The 23,107-nt window shown below is 44.1% G+C and overlaps 1 protein-coding gene across 1 annotated transcript in view; it reads left to right on the top strand.

Moving 5' to 3' along the window:
• Positions 1-23,107, top strand: part of LOC308296852 (leucine zipper putative tumor suppressor 2 homolog) — a gene marked incomplete at its 3' end in the record, with an annotated part of 86,174 nt that overhangs the window by 51,693 nt on the left and 11,374 nt on the right. Inside the window, exons 2-9 of the mRNA XM_080740203.1 lie at positions 2,424-2,825; positions 4,471-4,746; positions 11,817-12,109; positions 12,759-13,224; positions 13,973-14,095; positions 16,265-16,411; positions 17,245-17,496; positions 22,197-22,460. Coding sequence (XP_080596329.1) covers positions 2,460-2,825; positions 4,471-4,746; positions 11,817-12,109; positions 12,759-13,224; positions 13,973-14,095; positions 16,265-16,411; positions 17,245-17,496; positions 22,197-22,460 — 2,187 coding nt within the window. The 5' untranslated portion in view covers positions 2,424-2,459. The remainder of the gene's footprint in view (positions 1-2,423; positions 2,826-4,470; positions 4,747-11,816; positions 12,110-12,758; positions 13,225-13,972; positions 14,096-16,264; positions 16,412-17,244; positions 17,497-22,196; positions 22,461-23,107) is intronic.

Genomic DNA, 23,107 nt, shown 5'->3' with positions numbered 1-23,107 from the left:
GGTTGCCTATTTATTGTCTGGATAGCCACAATGTCATGTGACACTCGCCCAATCCTCAAGCTAGCACATCTCCCCCTTTGACTCAATGGACATACTCTATTCAGGTGACGTCACCGGGGCTGGTGACGTCACCAAAAGTCTATCTAGAAACTAGAAATACTGTTCCTACGAAACAGTGTGGGTCTCGCATGTAACACCATGTATGGGCACAAAGATCTACCCTTTGGCTGCACCTCATTGGCTAAGAGCCCTGCCTTTGTACCTTGGAGGAGAACTTGACTGATAGACTGCCTTTGTACTGTCGAGGAAAACTTGACTAAATTGACGTAATAGGTTACGTCATTTTTGAGGAGAACTTAATAATTAAGATAAATAATGAAGATAGCATAGTGTTCTCGCTTTCAGCGAGCCCACAAATAAATAAAGCTACTCTAGAACAGGGGTTTTCAAAGTGGGTGACGGGGCACCCTGGGGTGCCGCGAGATCATTTGATAATATTTGGAATTTATTTGGACACTTGAAAAAATATTTATTATCATTTTAAACTTGAAGTACAAAGTTATTTTCAGTCAGTTCTAACCAAAATGGCAATTATCTCAACGTTTTCCTCACAACATGTGTACGTCTTTTGGTAAAGCAAAGCCCTGCTTCATCATACAAGACTGTCGCACAAAACTAGTGAAAACAGCCGATCTACAAGCACACAACGCCTCGCATCGCGAGGCGTTGTGTGCTTGTAGATCTGCTGTGTGTTGCCCCTGGTGTCCCCTTTTCCTGTGGTGCTAGGATCAATTATATGTCCTGTAAAGTTTTCTATTCATAAGCTTTCCCATGGTAATATCATATGAAACTAGAAAGGTACAATTCTGGGAAATTGCAAGTGTGGTTACCGTTTTTGCATTTCCCCATTCAAGTCAGTGAGGTTATTTACGTAATTTATTTATATATATTTATGAGCGGTGGTAGACCGCTCCTATACGTGGCTGTGCGTGTGTCTGTAGCCTTTTTCCTCATTGTTTTGCCATAGCAAAATGTGTGTACGTAGTAGCATCATGTTTGTCTAGTGATGTCATATGTCGTATGCCTGTAGCCTTTTTCCTCAGCGTTTTGCCATAGCAAAACGCGTGTGTGTAGCATAGCCTGTACATCCTAGACTCAAATCCTAGTCTGAAGACGTTATGCAAGCACGACCACCGCTCACTTCACATTGGGTGTGATTTTTGTATTATTTGCCCTATTTACGTATTGTATTTGAATACATCAAATGAATCCAGAAATGTGCATGAAAGCAGATACGCAAAGATTAGCTTGACTCTCAATACATTATTTTCTAACAAGCTCCATCTCAAGAATTTCATTTGACTCAAGACTTTTGATGACCCATCTCAAGACTTTTATTTGACTGTCTTGTGTGTTTGAATATTGTGTCTGTGTATGTATTATTGTGAGCAGTTGATGTTCATGTGTGTGTGTAGTGTAGTGTACTGTAGTGTAGTGTGACTATTAGCTCTGGATAAATGTTTGCAGTCATAGTCTGGTTGGAAAAAAGCCTATAAGCTCACAACACGCCCCAACCGCACCGTGCCGTGAGCTTGTAGGTCAGCTATTTCCGTCACGTGACACGGCCGCGCGACGACGTATAAATCTCACTCGATTCCACTTGGCCAGACGGATTTGCACTTGGCACGGCATGCTGAACATATCTGTCTGTCTCTGCTCACACAACTGATAATACGGGCTGCAAAGGGAACACTTAATCCTCTGCCACTTATTGTGTTATTATTCTAAATAAGGGCCTAATTTTGGATAAGTGAGGGCTCGCCATCGGGTGGGGGATTTGTATCTTTATGAAATCGTGTCTATAGCTCTCAGTTTGGGGATTAGATGATTGGCACATGAGGAGAAATTAGTATCTAAGCAAGCGTGGTTTCACTCTGAAAAAAATGCTGTAGCGTTGCAACTATGGATTATTTTCAAAATCAGATTTTTCTTTTTTCTTTTTTTTTCAGTAAAGAAGTGGGTGAAATGTCGTTTTTTTTAATGCAAGCTCCAAGGTTCTCGCTTATTTTTAGAAAAAGAGAAGAAAGGAAGGGGGGAGGGGCAGGGAGAGCAAAATCAAACATATCGTCGTTGTCGGGTGGAAACCTTGTATGTCCAAAAGCGTTCATTTTGTATTTATCATTTAAAAAATGAACTAAACTAGTGAAAACAGACGATACAAGCGCACAATGCCTCGCACTGCTTCTTAGCGATTATTCGGTTACTTTTTCAATTCATCGACTAACCAAGAAGCTCTGTCAACCAATCGGTGAACGGTGTCATATATGTTTATTTTGGGGGTCACAGCCTAAAAAAAGTTTGAGAACCCCTGTAAAATCTATCCCCATCTCTCTCTCTCTCTCTCTCTCTCTCTCTCCCACCAGGGTGTGTGCTGTGTGCAGTGACGCCGTCAGGGGGCCATGGCTCTGGTTCAGGCCCTACCTGTGTCCGTGACTGACCGCCCCAGCTCGGGTCTCGACGCGCAGCAGCCGTGCCACCCTCTCTCGTCCCACTCGTCGCACTTGGCCCCTTGCTCCTCCGGTCCCTGCTCCGGCCCCGCGCCCGCCATGGGCTCCGTCAGCAGTCTGATATCGGGCCGCTCGTACCAGGAGAGGCACTGCCGGGCGGCCGCCAGCGAGCACGGCGCCAACAAGCCCCGGCGCGCTGCCGCGCCCTCTTCTTCCTCCACCACCACCGGCTGCTTCCGCCTCCAGGACAAGACGCTCCGCAGCGGCAGCTCCCTGGAACAGCTGCTGGTCGTCAGCCACCACACGCAGCACACGCAGGTACACAGCAGTGAAGTTTGACGTCATTTACATATCCTACCTGGTTCCCCTTTTTTTTTTTTTTTTGAATTCCCATAGATAGTGACATGCTGGCCATTGGGAAAAGCGGGACAACTCCCGAACGGCCGGTTCATTCCCGAAATTAGGAAAAAAATAAAAAATAAAATGTCGGCCATGTTGGGGTCTGGGCGGCCAACAAAGTAAATCGTCACTATCGGGCAGAAACCTTGTATCTCCAAGTTTCAAATTTGTAATTTTTTTTCCGCAAAGCAAAGCCCTGCTTCATCATACAAGGCCGTCGCACAAAAGTAGTGAAAACAGCAGATCTACAAGCACACAACGCCTCGCACCGCGAGGCGTTGTGTGCTTGTAGATCGGCTGTTTCCACTAGTTTAAATCATTGTTAAAATGATAAATGCAAAACAAACGGTTTTGGACATACAAGGTTTCCACCCGACAACGACGAAATATAACTCATGTAATTGGCCCACTGTAGCTGGCTTGTCACTTGTCATGATCTGAAATGGCAAATATTTGAGTAGCAGCAATGAGCGCAATGAGGGCCTCTACAACTCTTTTTCCCGGGCTGAATCAGGGGCCCAGCACGTCCCTGGCCATAGACTTTTTTTAAAATAAGAACTGTGTAGCAAACAAACATAAACAAATGATCTCAGTGGTTTGACTCATATGGATATGAAGAATCAACTGATGGTGAGAAAACGCTAATGTTACCGTCGCCAAATTAGTTACATTTTCGCTAGAAACAGACTGTATCAAAATAGTTACTGACTATTATTAACCTTAAAGAGCAACCTTAGGGTGGATCTTAAATGACCTTTTTCTGATTTTCTTGATCTAAAAAAGGTAATTTAAGATCCACCCTAAGCAACCTCCCCGACAATATCGCGAAGACCGTTTGTTTATTTTTGGCCACAATGCTTATATGAGACGATTTTAAGATGACTCAATGTTATTCTCCATAGAGAAATTACTTCCGCGAACCGGGGGATGAGCGAGTCACGTCATGACTTCGCAGCTCTATAGGTGTTTTATATAGGCCCTGTCACTGTTTTTGGTGTAATTGAGGTCAGGGAAACATGAAAAATAAAAACTCAAAATAAAAAAGGATGTCATAAGACCTTTAACTTTTTCAGTGCCAGATGTTGTTATTTATTATTGGGTTTTGTGCCAGCAAAAGCACCTTACCTTTGCGATGTTATAGACAAAGATGTATTATTATTTTTTTCATTATTATTTTTTTATTTTCTCCTTAAAGAGGTGTACCGTGGCTCTACCAGCAGTAGAGGGCAGCCTCATGCAAGAATTAATGTGAAAATGGCCCCAGTAGGCTCCTGTTCGTCAAGGCAGCTCAGTAGCTACAGAGCAATAGATCCAGAGGAAATCACATGGAAGTGTTTTGTTACTCCATTGATGCTAACGTCCAGTGGGTTTTTGAGAGTACTTTTACGGACGCTGTCTCAACGGTACACACCCGCGCGACCCCTCATCAGTTTACAGACATCAAACCAAGGTACAAAAGAACGAGCCAAAGAACGTACAATTGGCATCGCGCCGCCGGGAAAAATGGGGCGAACGGGAACGTTCAAAGCGTTGATAGAGTTAATATCTGTTATCTGTGCGACAGGCCCCGGTCCAGCCACCCCCGCTGCCCAACAAGAAGCACCCGCGGCCCGGGAACTCGGCCTCGGGCGCCGCAGGAGGAGGAACCAACGGGAACAGCTATGGGAACCACGCGTGCGACGACGCACTGCTGGCGGACTGGAACGACAACGCCGCGGCGCTGGCCGCCGCCGGAAGCCCCTGCAGCGACTCGGAGGAGCAGCGGGACAACAGAGCGCTGAACGGGAACATTGGGGGGCCGCCTCCCAAGCTGGTGCCCGTGTCGGGACAACTGGAGAAGGTGAGAGATTAAACCCATTTAGGCCTAGAATTATTGAACGCTTTAACCGTTGAAAAATAGCAGATATACAAGCTCACAGCGCGGCACCGAGTGCCGCGCTGCGAGCTTGTAGATCTGCTATTTTTGAAAAAATGTCGTGAAAATGTGTGCAAATCTTTGAATATATCTCTGCTGTCGTGCCGAAACCTACTAACTCCAAAATGTTCATTTTCGGGGAAAATGAGCTCAAGTGGAGTTAGGAGGTTTTGACCGAAGGGCTTTTTAGTACTTTTCATTGGTTCAATATTATTTTAACCAACACTCAGATGTAAAGGGTGTTCAATAGAACATATTTATGAAAAAAATGTGGGGGTCCTTCACATGAAAAAGTTTGAGCTCCACTGACATAGAAACATAGGTTTTTCGAAAAACCTTAGAAGGATTCTAAAGACACTTATAGAATCTGGTCAAAATCGGGTCAAAATTCTAATTTTCACGATTTTTCAAAAATAGCAGATCTACAGCTTGTAAATCTGCTATTTTTCAACAGTTGAAGCATAAAATAATAATACGCAATAATGCGTAACCAGTCTAAATGGCTTAACTGATGGGGACACGTCCGGATATGTGGGGCAATGGCTATTTTAGGCCCAAGCCATCTAAAACAGGGTTTGTGCGTGTGAGTGTGTGAGTGTGTCCCTACGTTTTAACAGCAGGCAACAGCCGGCGACTCCGGGGGACGTCGTCCAAAAGATAAACTGTGTTCATGCTTTTGGGGCGACGTCGCCTCATCGCCTGCTTTTGCCAGTTAGTCGGGAGCGTTAGGGATATTTCGCGCTATATTAGTCTAAAAGCACCATATTTTGCACAGATGTAGCCCAGGGCATGCTCTAATGATTTTGCTAGGGCGCCCGAGTCGGCGACCTTCGGGCTCGCCACAGCGGCCAAATCAAGTTGGGCTCCCATCGACTTTCTATACAGGAAGAAAATACCCAGAAAATAAATCTGCTTTAAGTAGGATGCGAGGGGTCTAACTAGGGGTTTGTCATGATGCTGAATCCATTGCAAGCATTTGTTTTGCACAAAACACATTCATTGGGCTATAAATGGCCCAAGAAAACGCCCACAAAACTGTGAAAAGTGAGTGAAAAGTGATGACTCATCACTTTTCATCACTAAACCATCGTTGCGACCCCGAAGGTCGCCGACTCGGGTGCCCTAGCTAAATCATTAGAGCAAGCCCTGGGCTACATCTGTGCAAAATGTGCTGCTTTTAGACTCATATAGCGCGAAAATGCCATGTTATCTCCCTAACGCCCCCGACTAAGTAGTTGCCGGGTCCCGTTGACAAATAGCGCACTTCCGGAAAATACGACTGACCGTCGCCCGCTGTTAACATGCACTGTGTGTGTGTGTGTGTGTGTGTGTGTGTGTGTGTGTGTGTGTGTGTGTGTGTGTGTGTGTGTGTGTGTGTGTGTGTGTGTGTGTGTGTGTGTGTGTGTGTGTGTGTGTGTGTGTGTGTGTGCGTGTGTGTGTGTCTCTGTCCTCAAAAGCAGACCAATCACGTACGACGGAGCATAAAATACGTATCAGGAGGACGTTTGTAGGGTGCACCTTCACCACTGAACACCGCACAGTGATTTGTGCAGCTTCATTGGCAAACAGCACACAGAATCATTCGGCTAAAGACTTGGAGGTCGCGCCGTCTAGTTTCTAAACCAATGCCAGTTCTACTTTCACACGAGTCAAATGTCTCCTTTGGTTACAGGGACTGGAGAGAATGTTAGAGAGGCAGGGGCTGACATTTCTAAAATCGCCTTTTGGTGAAAATATTGAAAATAGCCGACCTCCAAGCTCACAGAGTAGAGGTCTGCAACGGGAGCGCACTCCCGCAGGACCTGCAGGTCCTGTCGCAAATAGTTGCGGCGCGGGGGGTCTTTTAATCACTGCGGGCGGGAGCAGGCGGTCAAAATAAAGCCAGCGGACCCCGCAAAATCCCATACTCTCCCGCAATAAACGAGACATAGAGCTTATATCTATACTTTAGCAAGATGTGAACATGTAGAGAACGTAATTCGCCCTGCTGAGGGCAACGCACGCACCTACAGTACGTGGACTGGAGTCTCTCTTTCTCTCTTGTCTCTTTCTCTCTCTCTCGCTCTCTCCCTCCGTCTGTGGCTCCGTCCCTCGCCCTCTCTTTTCGCTCTTCCTCTCTCTTTCTCTCATTTGTTCATACGCTACCGTGAGCAGCTTGTCACAGCGACATTGTCACTCATTATTTAATATATAACTATTTGTATATGTCCCTCCCTCCCATCACAATATAAACACTTTCCCACGTGTGTGCAACCCCTCACAAATGCTCCTCTCATCGCGCACACTTATTCTGTTTGGTAATGGTTTTGGAATGGATTTCAATGTGCCTTCTTGGAAGGAAGGCTGTTGGACGCGCATAATTTCATTTTTGCGGGCGGGAGCGGCGGGCAGGAATTTACAGCGGGCGGTCAAAAATGAAATCATTGCGGGCGCGGGCAGGAGTGGTCAGAAATCAAGCGGGAGCGGGCGGTAATGGGATTAAAAAATCAGTCCCGCGCAGACCTCTTTCACAGAGCTTAGAGGTCGGCTATTTTCAATATTTCGGTACAATATTTCGGTACTTGATACCACACTAAACTAAGCATAATAAATCAAGTCAATACTGGAGATGTGGTGTAACGGCATGGTTTTCTACACAGAGAGGGCAATTCTTTCAACATAAGATGCTGCATTCAAGTTCAGGAGAGTTTGGACAAGACAATTCTCTTGAACGCTGCCTTCGGGTAATTTCTTTCACCATAGTAAAAACTGCATTCATGGTCTGGAGAGGGCACTTTTTAAAGACAGATAAAAGGGCAGGGGCTCAAGCCCCCTTTGATGTCTATGTGTGCACGTGACTGTTTGGTTATTATAACCCAAGGTGACTTTGCCTAAAATACGTATATCACCACATATCTCCAAATATATATATACTTCTTTCTCCCTATCTTGTATCCTTCTAAGATAAGGGTCTTCAACCTCAGAGTTACTACAGGGGGTCCTTCAAATCTTTGTGTGATAGAATTTATTTCCCTCCCTTTTTACCACTGGAACCCTAGCGTCCCTATTCTGAGAACTTTAACCAAAAATAGCAGATCTACAAGCTCACAACGCCTCGCGCTGCGAGCCGTTGTGAGCTTGTAGATCGGCTATTTTTGGCAAATAGCTTTGGTGTAGAGGGGGAAAAAGAGCAGACTAAGTACAGAGTGAAAGGTCAAGTTTATTAAGTATTGATGGTTCAAGTGGTTAAATATCTGAAAACACAAATTGACATGAACCCAAAATACACTGATGATTGTGCTGTCAAACAATGAAACTATATGGAATCTACGAAAAGGTTGTGGGGGTCCCTGCTTCATCTCTCTCTCAGCTAAGGGGTCCTTGGCCTGAAAACGTTGAAGACCCCTGTTCTAAGACATGCTCGCGAGACAGCCAAGCCGAGGTGTGCCGTTCTGCGGCAGTCGCTGACATGTTTAACGGTAGATCGGCTTAGCCTGTCTAATTGGCTATTTATTTCCATTGATCGCGGGGGAAGCTTAATCACTCTCCTGACAGAGGCCCAGATAGATGGTTTGACGGCCCCGCTCACCTTGCCGGGCTCCCTGTGATCAATAGTCAGATCACTGACGTTCAGAGTTCACTCCGTGAGACCCCAGCCGAATCGTTAAAGAAGAAACGCTTACGGAACATGTGCTTTCGCTCCGTCTTCTGTTTCACTCCACTGGGTTCGCCGTCCGGTGGTGTAAATTAACTAAGTACGTTTACTTAAATACTGTACTTTAGTACAACTGTGAGGTATTTGTACTTTACTTTGAGTATTTCCAATTTCCAGTCCTTTTACTTCTACTCCACTACATCTCAGAGGCAAATATTGTACTTTTAGGCGCATAAATTAACCTCTTCAGTCCTATATGCCTATACATTTAAGGCCATATTTATACATTTGAAAACTTAAATTGGACATTCTGCCTAATGTCATTAGTACTTTTGGTACTTTAAGTACATTTTAATACAAAATACTTTTGTACTTTTACTCAAGTACATTTTGAATTCTGGACTTTAACTTGTAAGTCTGCAGCCACAACAAAGTATGGTCGCTCGCAGATAAACTCTTTCTGTGCACGGCTGACTAAAAACACAGAGAGCGCATTCTGTCCCAAAGCCAGTCACTAGAAATGAACAAAAATAGCCGACTTCCAAGCTCATAAGGAGCTTGGAGTTCTGCTATTTTCTATATTTTCACCAAAAGTCCCTATTAGAAATGTCAGACCCTGCCTCTCTAACATTCTCTGCACGTCCCTGCTTGTGAGTACTTTTTCCACCACTGCTCCTTTCTCCATCCCCTCCTTACTCCCACTCCCACGTCCCTCTGTCACGCTCTCTCTCCCCCAGCCTCTATCTGGGACGAGAGAGGGGAAATCGCTGAGAAAATTGCTTGAAGAAACCATGCATGTTAACACAACTAGTGCCTCTTAATCTGAAGGTTGCTTGGTGCCTCGGTGCCACGCAGTTTCCTCCATAGGCCGCCGCTATTATTTTGAAGGGCTGGAAGGGGGTTGTTTTTGTTTTTTTGGATTATCACTTGACGGCAACGATTACGTAATCTAGTCACATGACAGTGTGGGAAGAGAAGAGGAAGATGGCTGCGCCCTGCCTTGTGCCTTGTTTACATTTAGATCTGCTGCAAAATGTCTCAAAATGGCTATTTTGTTTAAATTAAGTTTCTTTATGGGCCTCTCCATTGACTTAACATTGAGGAGCTTCACTTCGCGTGCACGCCCAACGTGCGTTGTAAACAAATCGCCGACATTACCGATGCGGGCGGGACCGGAGCGACGTACAGTAAGTAATCATATCTTTACTGTATATACAGTAAGATTCACAGTCCTCACCGTCAACGGCGCCATGGTATTAACCCTTTCAATGATGGTGAGGACTGTCAACGGCAGCAGAACAGTTAATTAAAAACAAATTAAACTAATCGCCGCCCGCGCGCGACCCTTCCACCTTATCGCTGACCCCTTTAATGAGCTCCAACCAGCTGCTGCTAATGAAATAAGCGCAGCTCATGCTCTTCTCAATCGCCGATTTTCATGACCATAATTGATTTTGCGATTTTACTGATGACTTTTAAGCATGCTGCTCTTTTAGCTTGTTCTGTAATGGCTCGAACACACTGCCCGAATTTTTGAGCCGATTGTGCTGTCGTCAACCATTTTTGGCGCTCGCCGACAAAAACGGTGATCTGACTCGTGATCGGGCTTTGCTCGCTGATCGCTTTGCTCGCTGTGTATGAAACACACGCGATTCCAGCCCTCGCCGACAGCTTACAGAGCGTTTCTATATCTATAGCAGCTCTGTCACTCAATATTATTAATTAATTTTGGATAACCGGGATGAAATGTGTAACCAAAACTTACAGCTGTGTCCACTTAAATTCAAGCCATCAGCGCACTGATCAGCATGCCTTGCGCTGGTTGCCGTGCTAAAAAGTTAAACCTCTCATATAGCTCCATTGCGCATATTTTCACTGTAGGCTACAGTCTGTACGGTGGGGATCCATTTCTCTCTCTTTTTCTCTCGTTCTCTCTGCCTCGCGGCGCTGTCTCTATCTGTGCATGTGTGTGTGTGTGTGTGTGTGTGTGTGTGTGTGTGTGTGTGTGTGTGTGTGTGTGTGTGTGTGCGTGTGCGCGCGCGCGCGCCTGAATGTGCGTGCATTCCGAATCCTGCCTTCCTCCTCCCGTCTGCCTGTCTGTTGTGTGAGAAGTTAAACTCATTCATTCATAAAATAAAAATGCTTACAGTAGCCTACAAGTTTGAAGTAGCATAGGCTTAGTTGACAACTGTGTTTACTGCTGCTATTGCATATTTAAGTACATTTATTAGAGCGTCCTCCTCTCGCAACGCAGCGAATAAAAAAAAAAGGAAAAAAGACGAACGGACATTCTGTAGGCTTGAATCCATTTCTGTTATCTAAGAAAACTGAGAATAGCCTACCAGGCAATATGAATAATTTGACATTATGGCTGTTGCGTTTGGTTCTGTAAATTGGATGATATAAATCATATAATTAATGCGGTTGGATAATGGTTGATTAATTTTGCGGGCGGATTTGGATGACGCTCAGAGCCTATCGCGCACCTAGTGTGTGTGTGTGTGTGTGTGTGTGTGTGTGTGAGAGGGGAAAATCATTAGTTCCCGGTCTCGTGCACAATTAGAAACAAAAACAAATGTAATATTGGCTATGTATCGGCGATGCATCCTGGTGAAATATCTGGCAGTGTGTGATCCCTTGTCAGTGATCTGTCGGTGATCAATCTTGTCGGCGAAAACCACAACGAGCTGATTTCAAGAAAGTCAATCGTTCAGTGTGAAATACTCTAATGATCTGATGCCTCGCCGACCATGCAAAATCGTGCAGTGTATTCGAGCCCTAAGGCAGTAGGTTCTCAAAAGGTGGGTCGGGGGGGCGGGGGTCACCTCATGATTTTGTGTCCCCATGACAATTTAAGAACTTTTAAGACATTTTTAATAAAAGAAATAAGACCATTACTGGATCAAAAGTAATCAATCACTATAAAATCTGGTCAAACATTGTCCAAATTGTCAAATAATATAAGAAAGAGGCAAACATTGTGAAAATAGCTGGGGCGTGAGCTTGTAAATTGGCTATTTTCACAATGTTTATCTGAGTAACGTGAATTTTGTAATGTTAATTTTTGTGAATTTTTGTTGTGTGTTTTTACTTTGGTTCTATGTCCTGTGTGTTTTGATGTTTGTAAAAAAAGTGCAGTTTACATTTGTGACTTTAACATTTTTGATGATTTTCCTTTATTTTCTGCTAAAAAATGAATAAAGAGATTTGTAAAAAAAATGTTTATCTGAGGAACCAAGTCAAACTAAATTGAACGCCTTACCAAGTGATTGAAATATATTCGACCACTGCTGTGAAGCACTTTGTAACCCTGTTTGGAAAAGTGCTTTAAAAGAAACTAATCGTCTGGTATTTATTCCAGAACATGGAGAAGGTGTTGATCCGGCCCACGGCCTTCAAACCAGTGGTTCCCAAAAACCGTCACTCGGTGCAGTACCTGTCGCCGCGGCCAGGGGGCGGCAGCCTGTCGGAGAGCCAGGGCAGCCTCAACCTCCTGTTGCCCGTAGGGGGCGCCAGCATCACCAGCGGCGTCAACGGGAACGCTGCGGGCAGCGGCGGCTCGGACGGGAAGCGTAACTCGTACAGCGGCGGACGCAACGCTCGGAGCAGCCAGTCCTGCTCCATGTCAGACTCTGGACGCAACTCCCTCTCAAGGTGATCACAGTTTAGCATTTTTCTATTAGTTTTTATTAGGGGCAAAGCCTGAAGGCTTGCCCCGGAACTTGTTACACATGAACTTTGGATCAATTTCTAAAGGTGTATCTGAGCTGACCTTTTTTTTAAGTAAAAAAGCCAATGAATATTGCAGTTTTATGAAAAATATTCTTCTGCCCCTTGTGCGATAATGTAGAGGGTTAGTCCAAATATCACTGAAACAATCTTGCGCGATAGCAATCATTTGAAAAAATGCAACCTTTAAACAGGCATAAGTCATGCCTCGTTTGGCCTAAAGCCATGCAACTTACACATGTGCCTTGACTAATACGTTGGTAAAACACTTAAACACGTTTTTATCCTGGGATTTTTGAGCAATTTGCATGAAACATTCTACACACAACCTAAGGACAATCTGAGAAGCTTAAGCAGATGGAGCTTTTTTTGTTGTTTTAGCTTGAACCAACGTCTTTCTATCTCTCTCTCTCTCTCTGTCTCTCTCTCTGTCTCTCTGTCTCTCTGTCTCTCTCTCTCTCTCTCTCTCTCTCTGTCTCTCTCTCTGGGTCTCTGTCTCTCTCTCTCTCTCTCTCTCTCTCTCTCTCTCTCTCTCTCTCTCTCTCTCTCTCTCTCTCTCTCTCTCGCTCCCCAGCCTGCCGACCCACAGCAGCACCGGCTACAGCCTGGCCCCCAGCGAGGGCTCCAGCTCCGGCGGGTCCGCGTCCGGTTCCGGGGTGGTGGGTGGAGGAGGAGGGGGTCCCATCATGGATCCCATCATCCTGGGGGTCCGGACCACCTCGGGCGGAGGAGGGGGAGGAGTTGGCCACGGCCACACCAACTCGGACAGCGGCCGCTCCTCGTCCAGCAAGAGCACGGGCTCCGGCGGCTCGCTGGGCGGCGGGCGCTGCGGCGGGGGAGGCGGGCAGCCCCTGTCAGACAGTGGCTCATGCGGGCACTCGCCACCTCCGCCGCCGTCGCTGCTGCTGCTGCCGCTGCTCCCGCCGCTGGACGGCTACGAGGGCGTGGTGCGCGAGCTGGAGGACAAGCTGAGGGAGCGCGACGCCGAGCTGCAGCAGCTCCGCGACAACCTGGACGAGAACGAGGCCGCCATCTGCCAGGTGAGGAGAAGACGGGAGATGCTTTATATGTCGCCGACGGGCAGTTCAACGCTGATGTGTCGGATGTGTCTTTCACACGCAGTGTTGTTTTTGACAGCAAATTTTGATTACGTTTTAGTCACAGTCTTTTGAATAAAATGTAATTTAGTTTTAGTTATAGGCTTCTTTTTGGGGGACAGAAGCTCAGATAAATAATCTGGGGCCAGCCCGTGCCGAGTTTTTAGTCACCTGAAAAGGATTCGTTTTAGTCTAATTTTAGTCGACTAAATATCATACGATTTTAGGCGACTAAATCTACAGTTGATTTAGTCAACTGAAATGTATTTTGGCAGGCCTTGATGGCATCATAATGACATAATTTTACACTTGGTTGTGTGCTTAAAATAGCAGATCTACAAGCTCACAACGCGTAGCGTCGCTTCAAGAAGTTTTGTGTGTGCTGAAGCGGTCATTGCGCCTATGTGAGCGTGGTGTTGCTTTCTTTCCATTTCATTCACGTTCTTCTCAAGTTTGGAAGATTTCCGAACAGGGAAGTAGGGGGGGAGTGCGGTCGAACTACTTGAAGCGACGTGTGAAAGATAGGCACGCTTATTGAAACCGATGTTTAGAACCAGTCAGACTTCGAACCAGAGGTTGCGTCCATGCATCTGTTATGCAACTTTGGGAAAGTTTGAATAAGGTTTAGTGGTGATCTTGTACAGTGGTTCCCAACCGCCCGCAATGAAACTGTGCTGCTGTGTGGCTGCAGGTGTACGAGGAGAAGCAGCGGCGCTGTGAGGGGGAGATGGAGGAGCTGAGGCAGAGCTGCGCCGCCAAGATGAAACAGGCGTCTCAGAAGAACCAGAGAGCACAGCAGGTCCTGCAGCTCCAGGTACTGTCACTGATTGTACCGGGGATCAGGGGCGTCACACCAAATTCTGGGCCCTGGTTACAAGGATTCACTGCAGGCCCCCCATGAATGTTAACTATTGAAAAATAGCAGATATACAAGCTCACAGCGCGGCACCGAGTGCCGCGCTGCGAGCTTGTAGATCCGTGAAAATGTGTGCCAAGAAACCTATGTTTCCATGTCAGTGATGCTCAAACTTTTTCATGTGAAGGACCCCCCATCTCAAAATATTTAGTTCCAGGGAACCCCCAGAAGCAAAATTTGAGTTACAAATGTTCTCTTAAAAAATACATATGTTCAAAGATTTGCGCACATTTTCATGACTTTTCAAAAATAGCAGATCTACAAGCTCGCAGCGCGGCACTCGGTGCCGCGCTGTGAGCTTGTATATCTGCTATTTTTCAATAGGTAAAGTTACTAGGGCCCCTCCACCTTGGGCCCTGGTAACTCAGTCCCACTTTCCTACCCCTTGTGTCGCCCCTGCCGGGGATACATAACAGCAATACCTTTTATAGATGTGAATGGTGAGGAAGTAAAAAGTCCCCTATGGGGAATAGTAAACTGCAGTAAGTTACAGTTGCAGCATTAAACTTGCCCTATGTTGCCGTACTTCTAGCCATGGAACCCGGGCTTTTATTATCATTCGCGTTCGGCTACCGTACTTCCACATAATCAGCTTATGAAACCTCAACTAGTCAAGCTACAGTTACCCTAACCCTAATAATAATATTAACCTATCATAGTCATAGCCTCGCGTAGCCAGACAAATCTGCCATTGCTAAGTAAAATTGCCCTTGGCCCTTGGTCGGCTATGCAAGGCTATGTGAGTCGAGTCCATTGGTTGAAAACACGTTTTGTTTGTGTAGTGGGCCCAAACTAGAGTTCTCAAATTCTGCCTGAACCTGACCATACCCGACCGACGTTTTCTGCAGTATGCTAATAAATTTTCAGGCCCGAATTCTAACCCAAACCGACCCAAACATGCTTGGGTTCAGCTATACCCAAGACGGAAATAGCAAGACTGGTCAACGCCGGTTTACCTCCTGTATCTGACGTGAACACAGCTTCTGAACCATTCTTTAGCTCCATGGTCACTGAACTAAATATTGGACCCGATCGTCACAAGCCACACAATATTCCCAGAATGTTCATACTAAAATGGCTTTTCTCAGAGAGACAAATCAAGAGAAAATCTACTTTATTATGGACTTTTCTCTGTCCCAGCGATACACTCTCTCAGGATCTAGCACCAGTAGGGTTAGGACATAGGACGTGTGCAAGACTTAGGAGACCATTTGTAGGATGTGTGTATCATGTCGCCTCTAGTGGTGCCAGTTAAGATCGTGTATCTTCCTTTATTAAAAAAATCTTTGGCTATACTGATCAGAACAGAGAGGGACTCTGGGAAAGGTTACCAAACCCGTAATTTGACTGCAGCTTTAGCACCACACCACAACACACCACATACAAATATTTATCATTTTCCATTACACAAAAGTACCCGCTCTCAAATCCACAGTGTGAATAGCAGACTCCGGTCATTGACACTCCTTCATAGGTAAGGTAAGGTAAGGTAAATTTATTTACAAAACAATAGTTACAAGGATACAATGAAATAAAACAAACATCACAGAGCAAGAATAAAACAGAAACAATACAAATGAATAAACAGTACAAGGAAATAAACAATATTACACACCAAAATGTTTCCTAAATAAATGAGTTTTCAGCAGTGTTTTAAAAACATCTACCGACTCAGCATTTTTTATTGACAGTGGTAAGTCATTCCATAATGTCGGAGCTACTACTGCAAAAGCGCGATCCCCTTTTGTTTTTAATTTTGTTCTAGGGACCTTGAGTAGGCCCTTGTTTGAGGACCTAAGCAACCTCACATTCTTTTTGGGGGACAGAAGCTCAGATAAATAATCTGGGGCCAGCCCGTGCCGAGTTTTATAAGTAATTAGACTGATTTTAAAAACAATTCTGCTCTCAATGGGCGGCCAGTGCAAGAGGTCATTGCTTCTTGAGGTCATTGCTGTTGGTTCACGTCTGACAATCAGAGCGCGAGTCCGTAGCCACATATCTCTAGAGTCTAAATCTCCAGATCTCTCGGCGTGACCGTGGTGGATCTCCCCGTGTGCTCCTCTCCAGGTGTTTCAGCTCCAGCAGGAGAAGAAGAAGCTGCAGGAGGACTTCTCCTCGCTGCTCCAGGACAGGGAGGTGCTGGAGAGGAGGTGCGCCAGCATCCAGCGGGAGCAGACACAGCTGGCCCCGCGGCTGGAGGAGACCAAGTGGGAGGTGGGTGGGTCGCACGTGCACGCGTAGACATCAAAGGGGGCTTGAGTCCCTGCCCTTTTATCCGTCTGTAAAAAGTGCCCTCTCCAGACCATGAATGCAGTTTTTATTATGGTGAAAGAAATGCAAATGCCCTCTTTCCATGCCATACCTGAAGGCAGCATTCAAGAGAATTGCCCACTCCGTGTAGAAATCCATGCCATACACTACATCTCCAATATTGACTTGAAAAAACCGTATGAACTGCCCCTTTTAGTGAAATCATCAACATGTAATGCATTCTACAAGTCTTCTGAGCAAGATGCTGCAGAAAGAAAACCTTTTCCAACTTTTTACACCTATTTATAGTCATTTATACTCTCATAGTGTGGTCGACAACAACTCAACCCCGTTACATGAAATTACATGAAATAAAGATAAAAAACAGTAATTTGTGAAAACTATCTTTGTTATTTCAACAATGTATCTGATATCCTAATGTCATGCATGCCATTTGGTCTCCTCTCAATCACCACAGGTAGAGTAATGGCTATCTTGAGTAAAAAATCACAACCCCGTTATCAATTTCAACCCTGTTAAATGGATTATTCCATATAAAAATATTAATGTAATGCCTGAGATGGGGAAAATATGTTTTTTCTGCATGTTATATGTATGTTAATATGTCCTTAATGTTGTGGGCTAAAGTAATTCATTTCGATCAAATTTTCCCCCAAAAAATGTCCAAATCCTACCGGTTTCGTGGAATGACTCAAATACAAAACAAACAGTTTTGGACCTACAAGGTTTCCACCCGACAACGACGAAATGCAAACTCTCCAACCCACCCTCCTCAGGTGTGTCAGAAGTCCGGCGAGATCTCGCTGCTCAAGCAGCAGCTGAAGGAGATCCAGTCGGAGCTGAGCCAGAAGGCCGGGGAGATCGTGATCCTGAAGGCCCAGCTCCGCGAGGTCCACTCGGAGCTGCAGTCCAGCCAGGCGCGCTCGCAGGAGGCCGGCTCGGCCGTGCGGACCCGCGCCCTGGAGCTGGAGGTGTGCGAGAACGAGCTCCAGCGGCGCAAGAGCGAGGCCGAGCTGCTCCGGGAGAAGGTGGGCATGACACGTGGTTGTAAAGTACATTTGCTTGACCACATATGGTTGTGCCTGAGTCCCTCAGGGCTCTAGACTAGTATCTTTTTGTTTCGTTTTTTGTTATTGTGGGGATAGCTTATTGTGGGACAAATAGACGCTCACAACAATAGAAGCTCACAATGAGCTTTATCTATTTTTTTCACCTATATTTGAAAACTTTAGTTACTAGTTACTTTGTAGATTTGGATTAATATTACAAAAGATACATTAACCACTTCGGCCCTATATACATTTCGGATGCGACGCATTGTGAGCTTGTAGATCGGCTATTTTCAAAAGACTTTTATACATTTGAAAAACATACATAACGAGTACTTAGTACTTTTGGTACCTTAAAGGAGTAGTTCACCCTCAAAATTTAATTTTTTCTATTGATTATACCTACGCCATGGAGACTTGAGTTCAATATATGTTTTGATTTTTGTCGCGTTCACAAGACAATAATTTGATTACAATAATTTTACCCCCATTGATTCCGGATGGGAATCCGGAATCAATGGGGGTAAATTTACTATAATCCTTTTTTTTTGTCTTAGGAATGCGACAAATACAAAAAAAAATGTATTGAACTCAAGTTTCCATGGCGTGACTAATCGATAGAAAATAAGTAATTTTGGGGGTGAACTACTCCTTTAAAGCAATTCTATGCAGGATTAAGCCTAAAAATTTAAACTATATATACATATATATTTAGACCTTTTTCCCCTCTATCAGACACTATAAAATCATGGTGAGGTGTAAAACAAAACATTCAGCATTCAATTCCCCTTTTCTCCACTATTTTTGACTTACATCCGGGCATACGGGTCGAGAATGGAGCATGAATGGAGCAGTGAGGGGTGGTGTCGGTTGGTGGGGGAGATGGCCGTGCTAGCCAATGATAGCGTGACTTCCGCCTTTCTGAATCCCTTCCCTATACAGTTCATTCATAACGTAGCCTTCTGGAGCTATGGCTTACGACAAAGGAGCTAGAAGTTGGAGTTGAAGGAGTTTTTTTTTTAAATAAAGCTAAGGCAGATGCTGCTCGAGCTAAAACGAGAGTAAATCTTGGTGTTGCTTTTCATCGATGGTGTGATTTGAAGGCCCGGCTGCAGAAGAGAAGTGATGCTGAGTTGGGAATGTTTCTCTTGGACCAGTAAGTTTCTACTGTTATGTTTATTCACATAATCCAACGTAGCTCTCCCTATTGAAACCATCAAGTATGTAGTAAACTGTGCTCGACTTTCTGGACACTAAAAAAAGGAAAGAAAAAAAAAGTTTATCGTACGCAGTTTTCCATGAATGGAGCTAACTCTGCTGCTATTAGCAGCTAAGCTAACGATCTACAAGCTCTCAACGCGTCGCGACGCGTTGTGAGCTTGTAATCTGCTAATTACAAAGAGCGGAGTTATACATTAGGGCTAAAGTGGCTTATGTGTGTTATAATATTACCATAATATATCTTCAAAGTAAAAGCAAACTAAAGTCAGTAAAAGTCCAACTTTTGGACAGATCTAGTAAGTGAAAGACAAGTATAGGAAATGTTCAAGTAAAGTACAAATACCTCAAGTGTATTGAAGTAAATCTAACTAGTAGATTTATCTTTATCTTTTGGACAAGTACGTTTCTCTCTAGTATAGAGCCTACTGCAATGTTTTTCTTCACACAATAAAAACGTAGCACGCTCAATCTAAACCAACAAGTAGGCTGAGCTTGTATTATTGTGCAGCCTCAATTTATCTTGTTCTCCATTGTAAAAGATGCTAACGCTATTAGCTTGCATTGTACCGTGACTACATCAATAAATACAACTATTGAGTCATAGTCTATAGCTGGATTTGGGCTTGAAATTGAATAATATACTGTTCATGGAGACATAACCATATAGCCACAGTTTCTTTTATGAAGTGCTCATTATAACATAACCATGGTTATGGGGATGTTTCACTGGACAAATAAAATACTGTGAAGTGAAACATCCCCATAGCCATAATTTATTTTGTGAAGTGCTCATTATAAAAACAACATCGCCACATCCATTAATTTCTTCTAAATGTTCAGCAAACGAGTCACATTGCATTTTATGTACATTATCATAACAACGTTGCCACACCTATTAATTTAATTATTTATTCACCCCTCCTTGTGACATTCTGCTAAAATACTGAAAACAGGGGTAATGTTACTGCAATATTACTTGTCTGGTAGTATTCTGCTTGAGTGCAACATTAGAGTTGTTTTCAATCACATGCATCCATGCCTGCATCACCCATTTGATAACATTTAGGAAATAATTGTTGAGTGACTGACTGTACTAGCATTGTTTGATATTGTGTATTTTTCTTGTAGGTCATGCTTCCTCAGAGGGACACGCCACACAACAAATGCCATTTCCATGGGTTGATACAAATGTGAATGAGTCAACTGCCACTCTGACTCTAGACAAACATTATACCATCATTTGTATGGCCTCATAAGTATACAGTAGCATAATTTATTTCATAACTTCAGAGACAGTGAATTGTCTAATACAAACCTGATAACATCTTACTGAAAAAGTCTATTGGAGACCTGTCTGTATATATTGTATTTATAATGCTCTAATCTAACAAGGTGTTTTAGTTATTAGGCTGTGTCCTCATTTATTTTGCTCTTATCACCAACACCTGAAATGTACATGTATACCCAAGGTTATGTTAATAAAAGTTTTAAAATCATGGATTGATTCCTTCATTGACCAGGTCATCATAAGGTTATAGGTAGTTACCATGAATTTGAAAGGAATGTGTAAATCAATGTTTTATTTTTTATTAGCACATATATAAATACTGTATGACATTTGAAATTGTACAAAGGGTGTCAAGTGCCATTCCTCTCGCTTGACATGGTCGTGGAGGTTCTTGTCGCTGTAGCCTACATCTGGAGGGAGGTCTGCTCTGCTCTTCACCCACCACTGGTCCTTCACCTCTTCGTCTGCTTCTGACAAGACTGGATTGAATTGTCTCCTCTCCTGATAACAAAAGATACACAAGTCAATTTTGCCATGTTACAAGGGGTCAATGTCTGTACATGGACAAATGTGTCTGTGGCAAATCATTTGTAGATTTAGATTTTGCTTTACACAGCATTATATTTTCATCATAATACCCAATTACTGAATGTCAAGTCACTCCAGGCTGTTTATCCAGAATATGTATGACATTATTAGGCATTAGTGGTTCTCAAACGTTTTATTTGCAAGGACCTCCATAACTCTGTGTACAAATAGAACCAAATGGTCATTTGGTTCCATTTGTACACTGAGTAATAGAAGTCTAAAGGCCCATTCCCACTGGGCCAGATGACAGATAAAAAAATCTCTTTCTCCAGATATGTTTCCATTCAAAGTGGATAGTAGATACAGATAAAAAAAAATATTTGCCACAGATAAAAGTATCTGTGGCAAATATCTGTGGTAGATATTTTTATATTTATTATTTATATTTTATATTTATCTGTATCTACCATCCACTTTGAAAGAGATTTTTTTTATCTGGACCAGTGGGAATGGGCCTTTATGGTCATTCAGGGCTTTTTGTGTTTCTGGTAATATTATTGTCCATTTCATTTTGTATGTCAGTGGTGATGGACATTTATACCTGTTGTTTCTCGCTCGACAGTATTTGAATTAGCCCACACTAGGCAGTATATGGGCACATGATTTACTACGACACAAGTCCAAGGTCCAACTAGTACTAGTCTGGTTATTTGCAAAGACCACCATAACTCCCGAGTGTAGTATTACCGGTCCATTTGGTTCCATTTGAATCGGCCACCAATATGTTACTACCATAGATGTATGTCTATGTAGGCGAGGCAAATTGCATGTTAGGACAGATATTATGACTAGCCCTAGCTCTGGTCCATAACGTTAGTGGAGTTCTCGAACTCCACCAACGCTATGGACCAGAGCTAGGCTAGCCCATGATGCTAGTCACTGCTGTGCTTTGGCTAGCCCCATATAGAACCTCACCCGTCAGCACAACAGTATGCAGCGACGGGTGAGTTTCTATGGGGCTATGCTTTGGCTAGCCATGAAACATGACGGAGTGAGGATCTATATCAGGGCAGGGCTAGACCGTCTAGACGGCCGTCAAACCCACGATGTTTAGTAGCTACATACCTTTTCACCCTTGTCCAGCAACGTCCAAGTAAACGTTATGTCCGTCCTCCTCTTTCTTCTTTTTTTCCGGTTGATGGTGAATATAGGAGACGCTGAATGAAATGAAGTCGATATGGTGCGCGTGCGTGTGCACGTGCATGAGTGCGTGTGCAGTGCACGCGCGCATGCGCTGTTTAGGACAACAGAAACACATGCGTTTGCCGGGGGGAGGGAGGGGGCGGGTGCTTCAGTGTGACGATGAGCGGGGGAGGAGTGGGGGGTGACGTGTAGGAGTGCGAGGGGTGGAGCCCTGTTTGAATTTCAGTTTGCCAACAGACATTGTTTGCAAACATTTAAATTTAGGCTGCTACCTGCATATTGCACCTTTAAGTACATTTTGATATCGAAACTTTTGTACCTTTACTCAAGTACATTTTGAATACTGGACGTTCTACTTGTAACAGATTACATCTACATTAGCAGTGTTGATACTTTTACTCAAGTAAAGAATGTGACGACTTTTTTCCGCCACTGATAGATGGGGCGCCTGGAGGAGGAGTCGGCGCGCCTCCGCGACGCTCTGGCCGCCGCGTCCGCCAGTCAGTGTTCGGCGGTGAAGGGCCAGTGCACGCAGGGGAGATGCATGCAGATGGGCAGAGCGGCGGCCCCGGGGCCCCCCGGCGGCCCCCCTCCAGTGTACCGGGACGGAGGAGAGGAGAGCCGCCTGGCCTGGGGAGGCGAGAGCGACGAGGTCAAGGCACAGAGGCAGAACGCAGAAAACCTGCTGGGACTCCGGCAACAGGTAGAGACCTTATGTTGTGTTCCCCTTGTCATCCAAGTGTAATAATGCTTTCACTTGGTAAAACGCCATAATGGAGTGGAGACCATAGGGGCACGATACAAAGATCATATCCCACATGGAAAGAACATATATGTTACATATATGTTAAGACATATATGCCACATATATGTGACATATATGTCTTAATATATATGTAAGATATATGTACATATATGAAATACATATATGTAATATATATGTAATATATGTGTAATATATATGAATTACATATATGTAACATATATGTAACATATATGAACATCCCTGAAATTGGACCCCCTAGACATATATGTTGCATATATGCAACATATATGGAACATATATTATATATGTACTATATATGCGATATATATGTAATGAATTACTATATGCAATATGTTTATTTACACATGCTCCTGAAGGTATGCATACCTCATATATATATATATAAAAAGAAACTCAAAATGCAGGCATACAAGTCATTAACATTTATTGAACAGAACATACAAATGTACACTATTTTAGTGCCATATAGTGCATTCTCTTTCTTCCTCATTCTTAATTGTATGCCCTGGCTTACACAAAATTAAGTTTGTCTAGATGACAAAAACAAAACACTCAAACCCAGG

This window comes from Nannobrachium achirus (genome assembly GCF_963921795.1).
Source record: "Nannobrachium achirus genome assembly, chromosome: 13".
In the NCBI taxonomy this organism is placed as follows: domain Eukaryota; kingdom Metazoa; phylum Chordata; class Actinopteri; order Myctophiformes; family Myctophidae; genus Nannobrachium; species Nannobrachium achirus.
The sequence above is the reverse complement of the archived record's forward strand: the minus strand, read 5'-3'. Positions and strand labels throughout refer to the sequence as shown.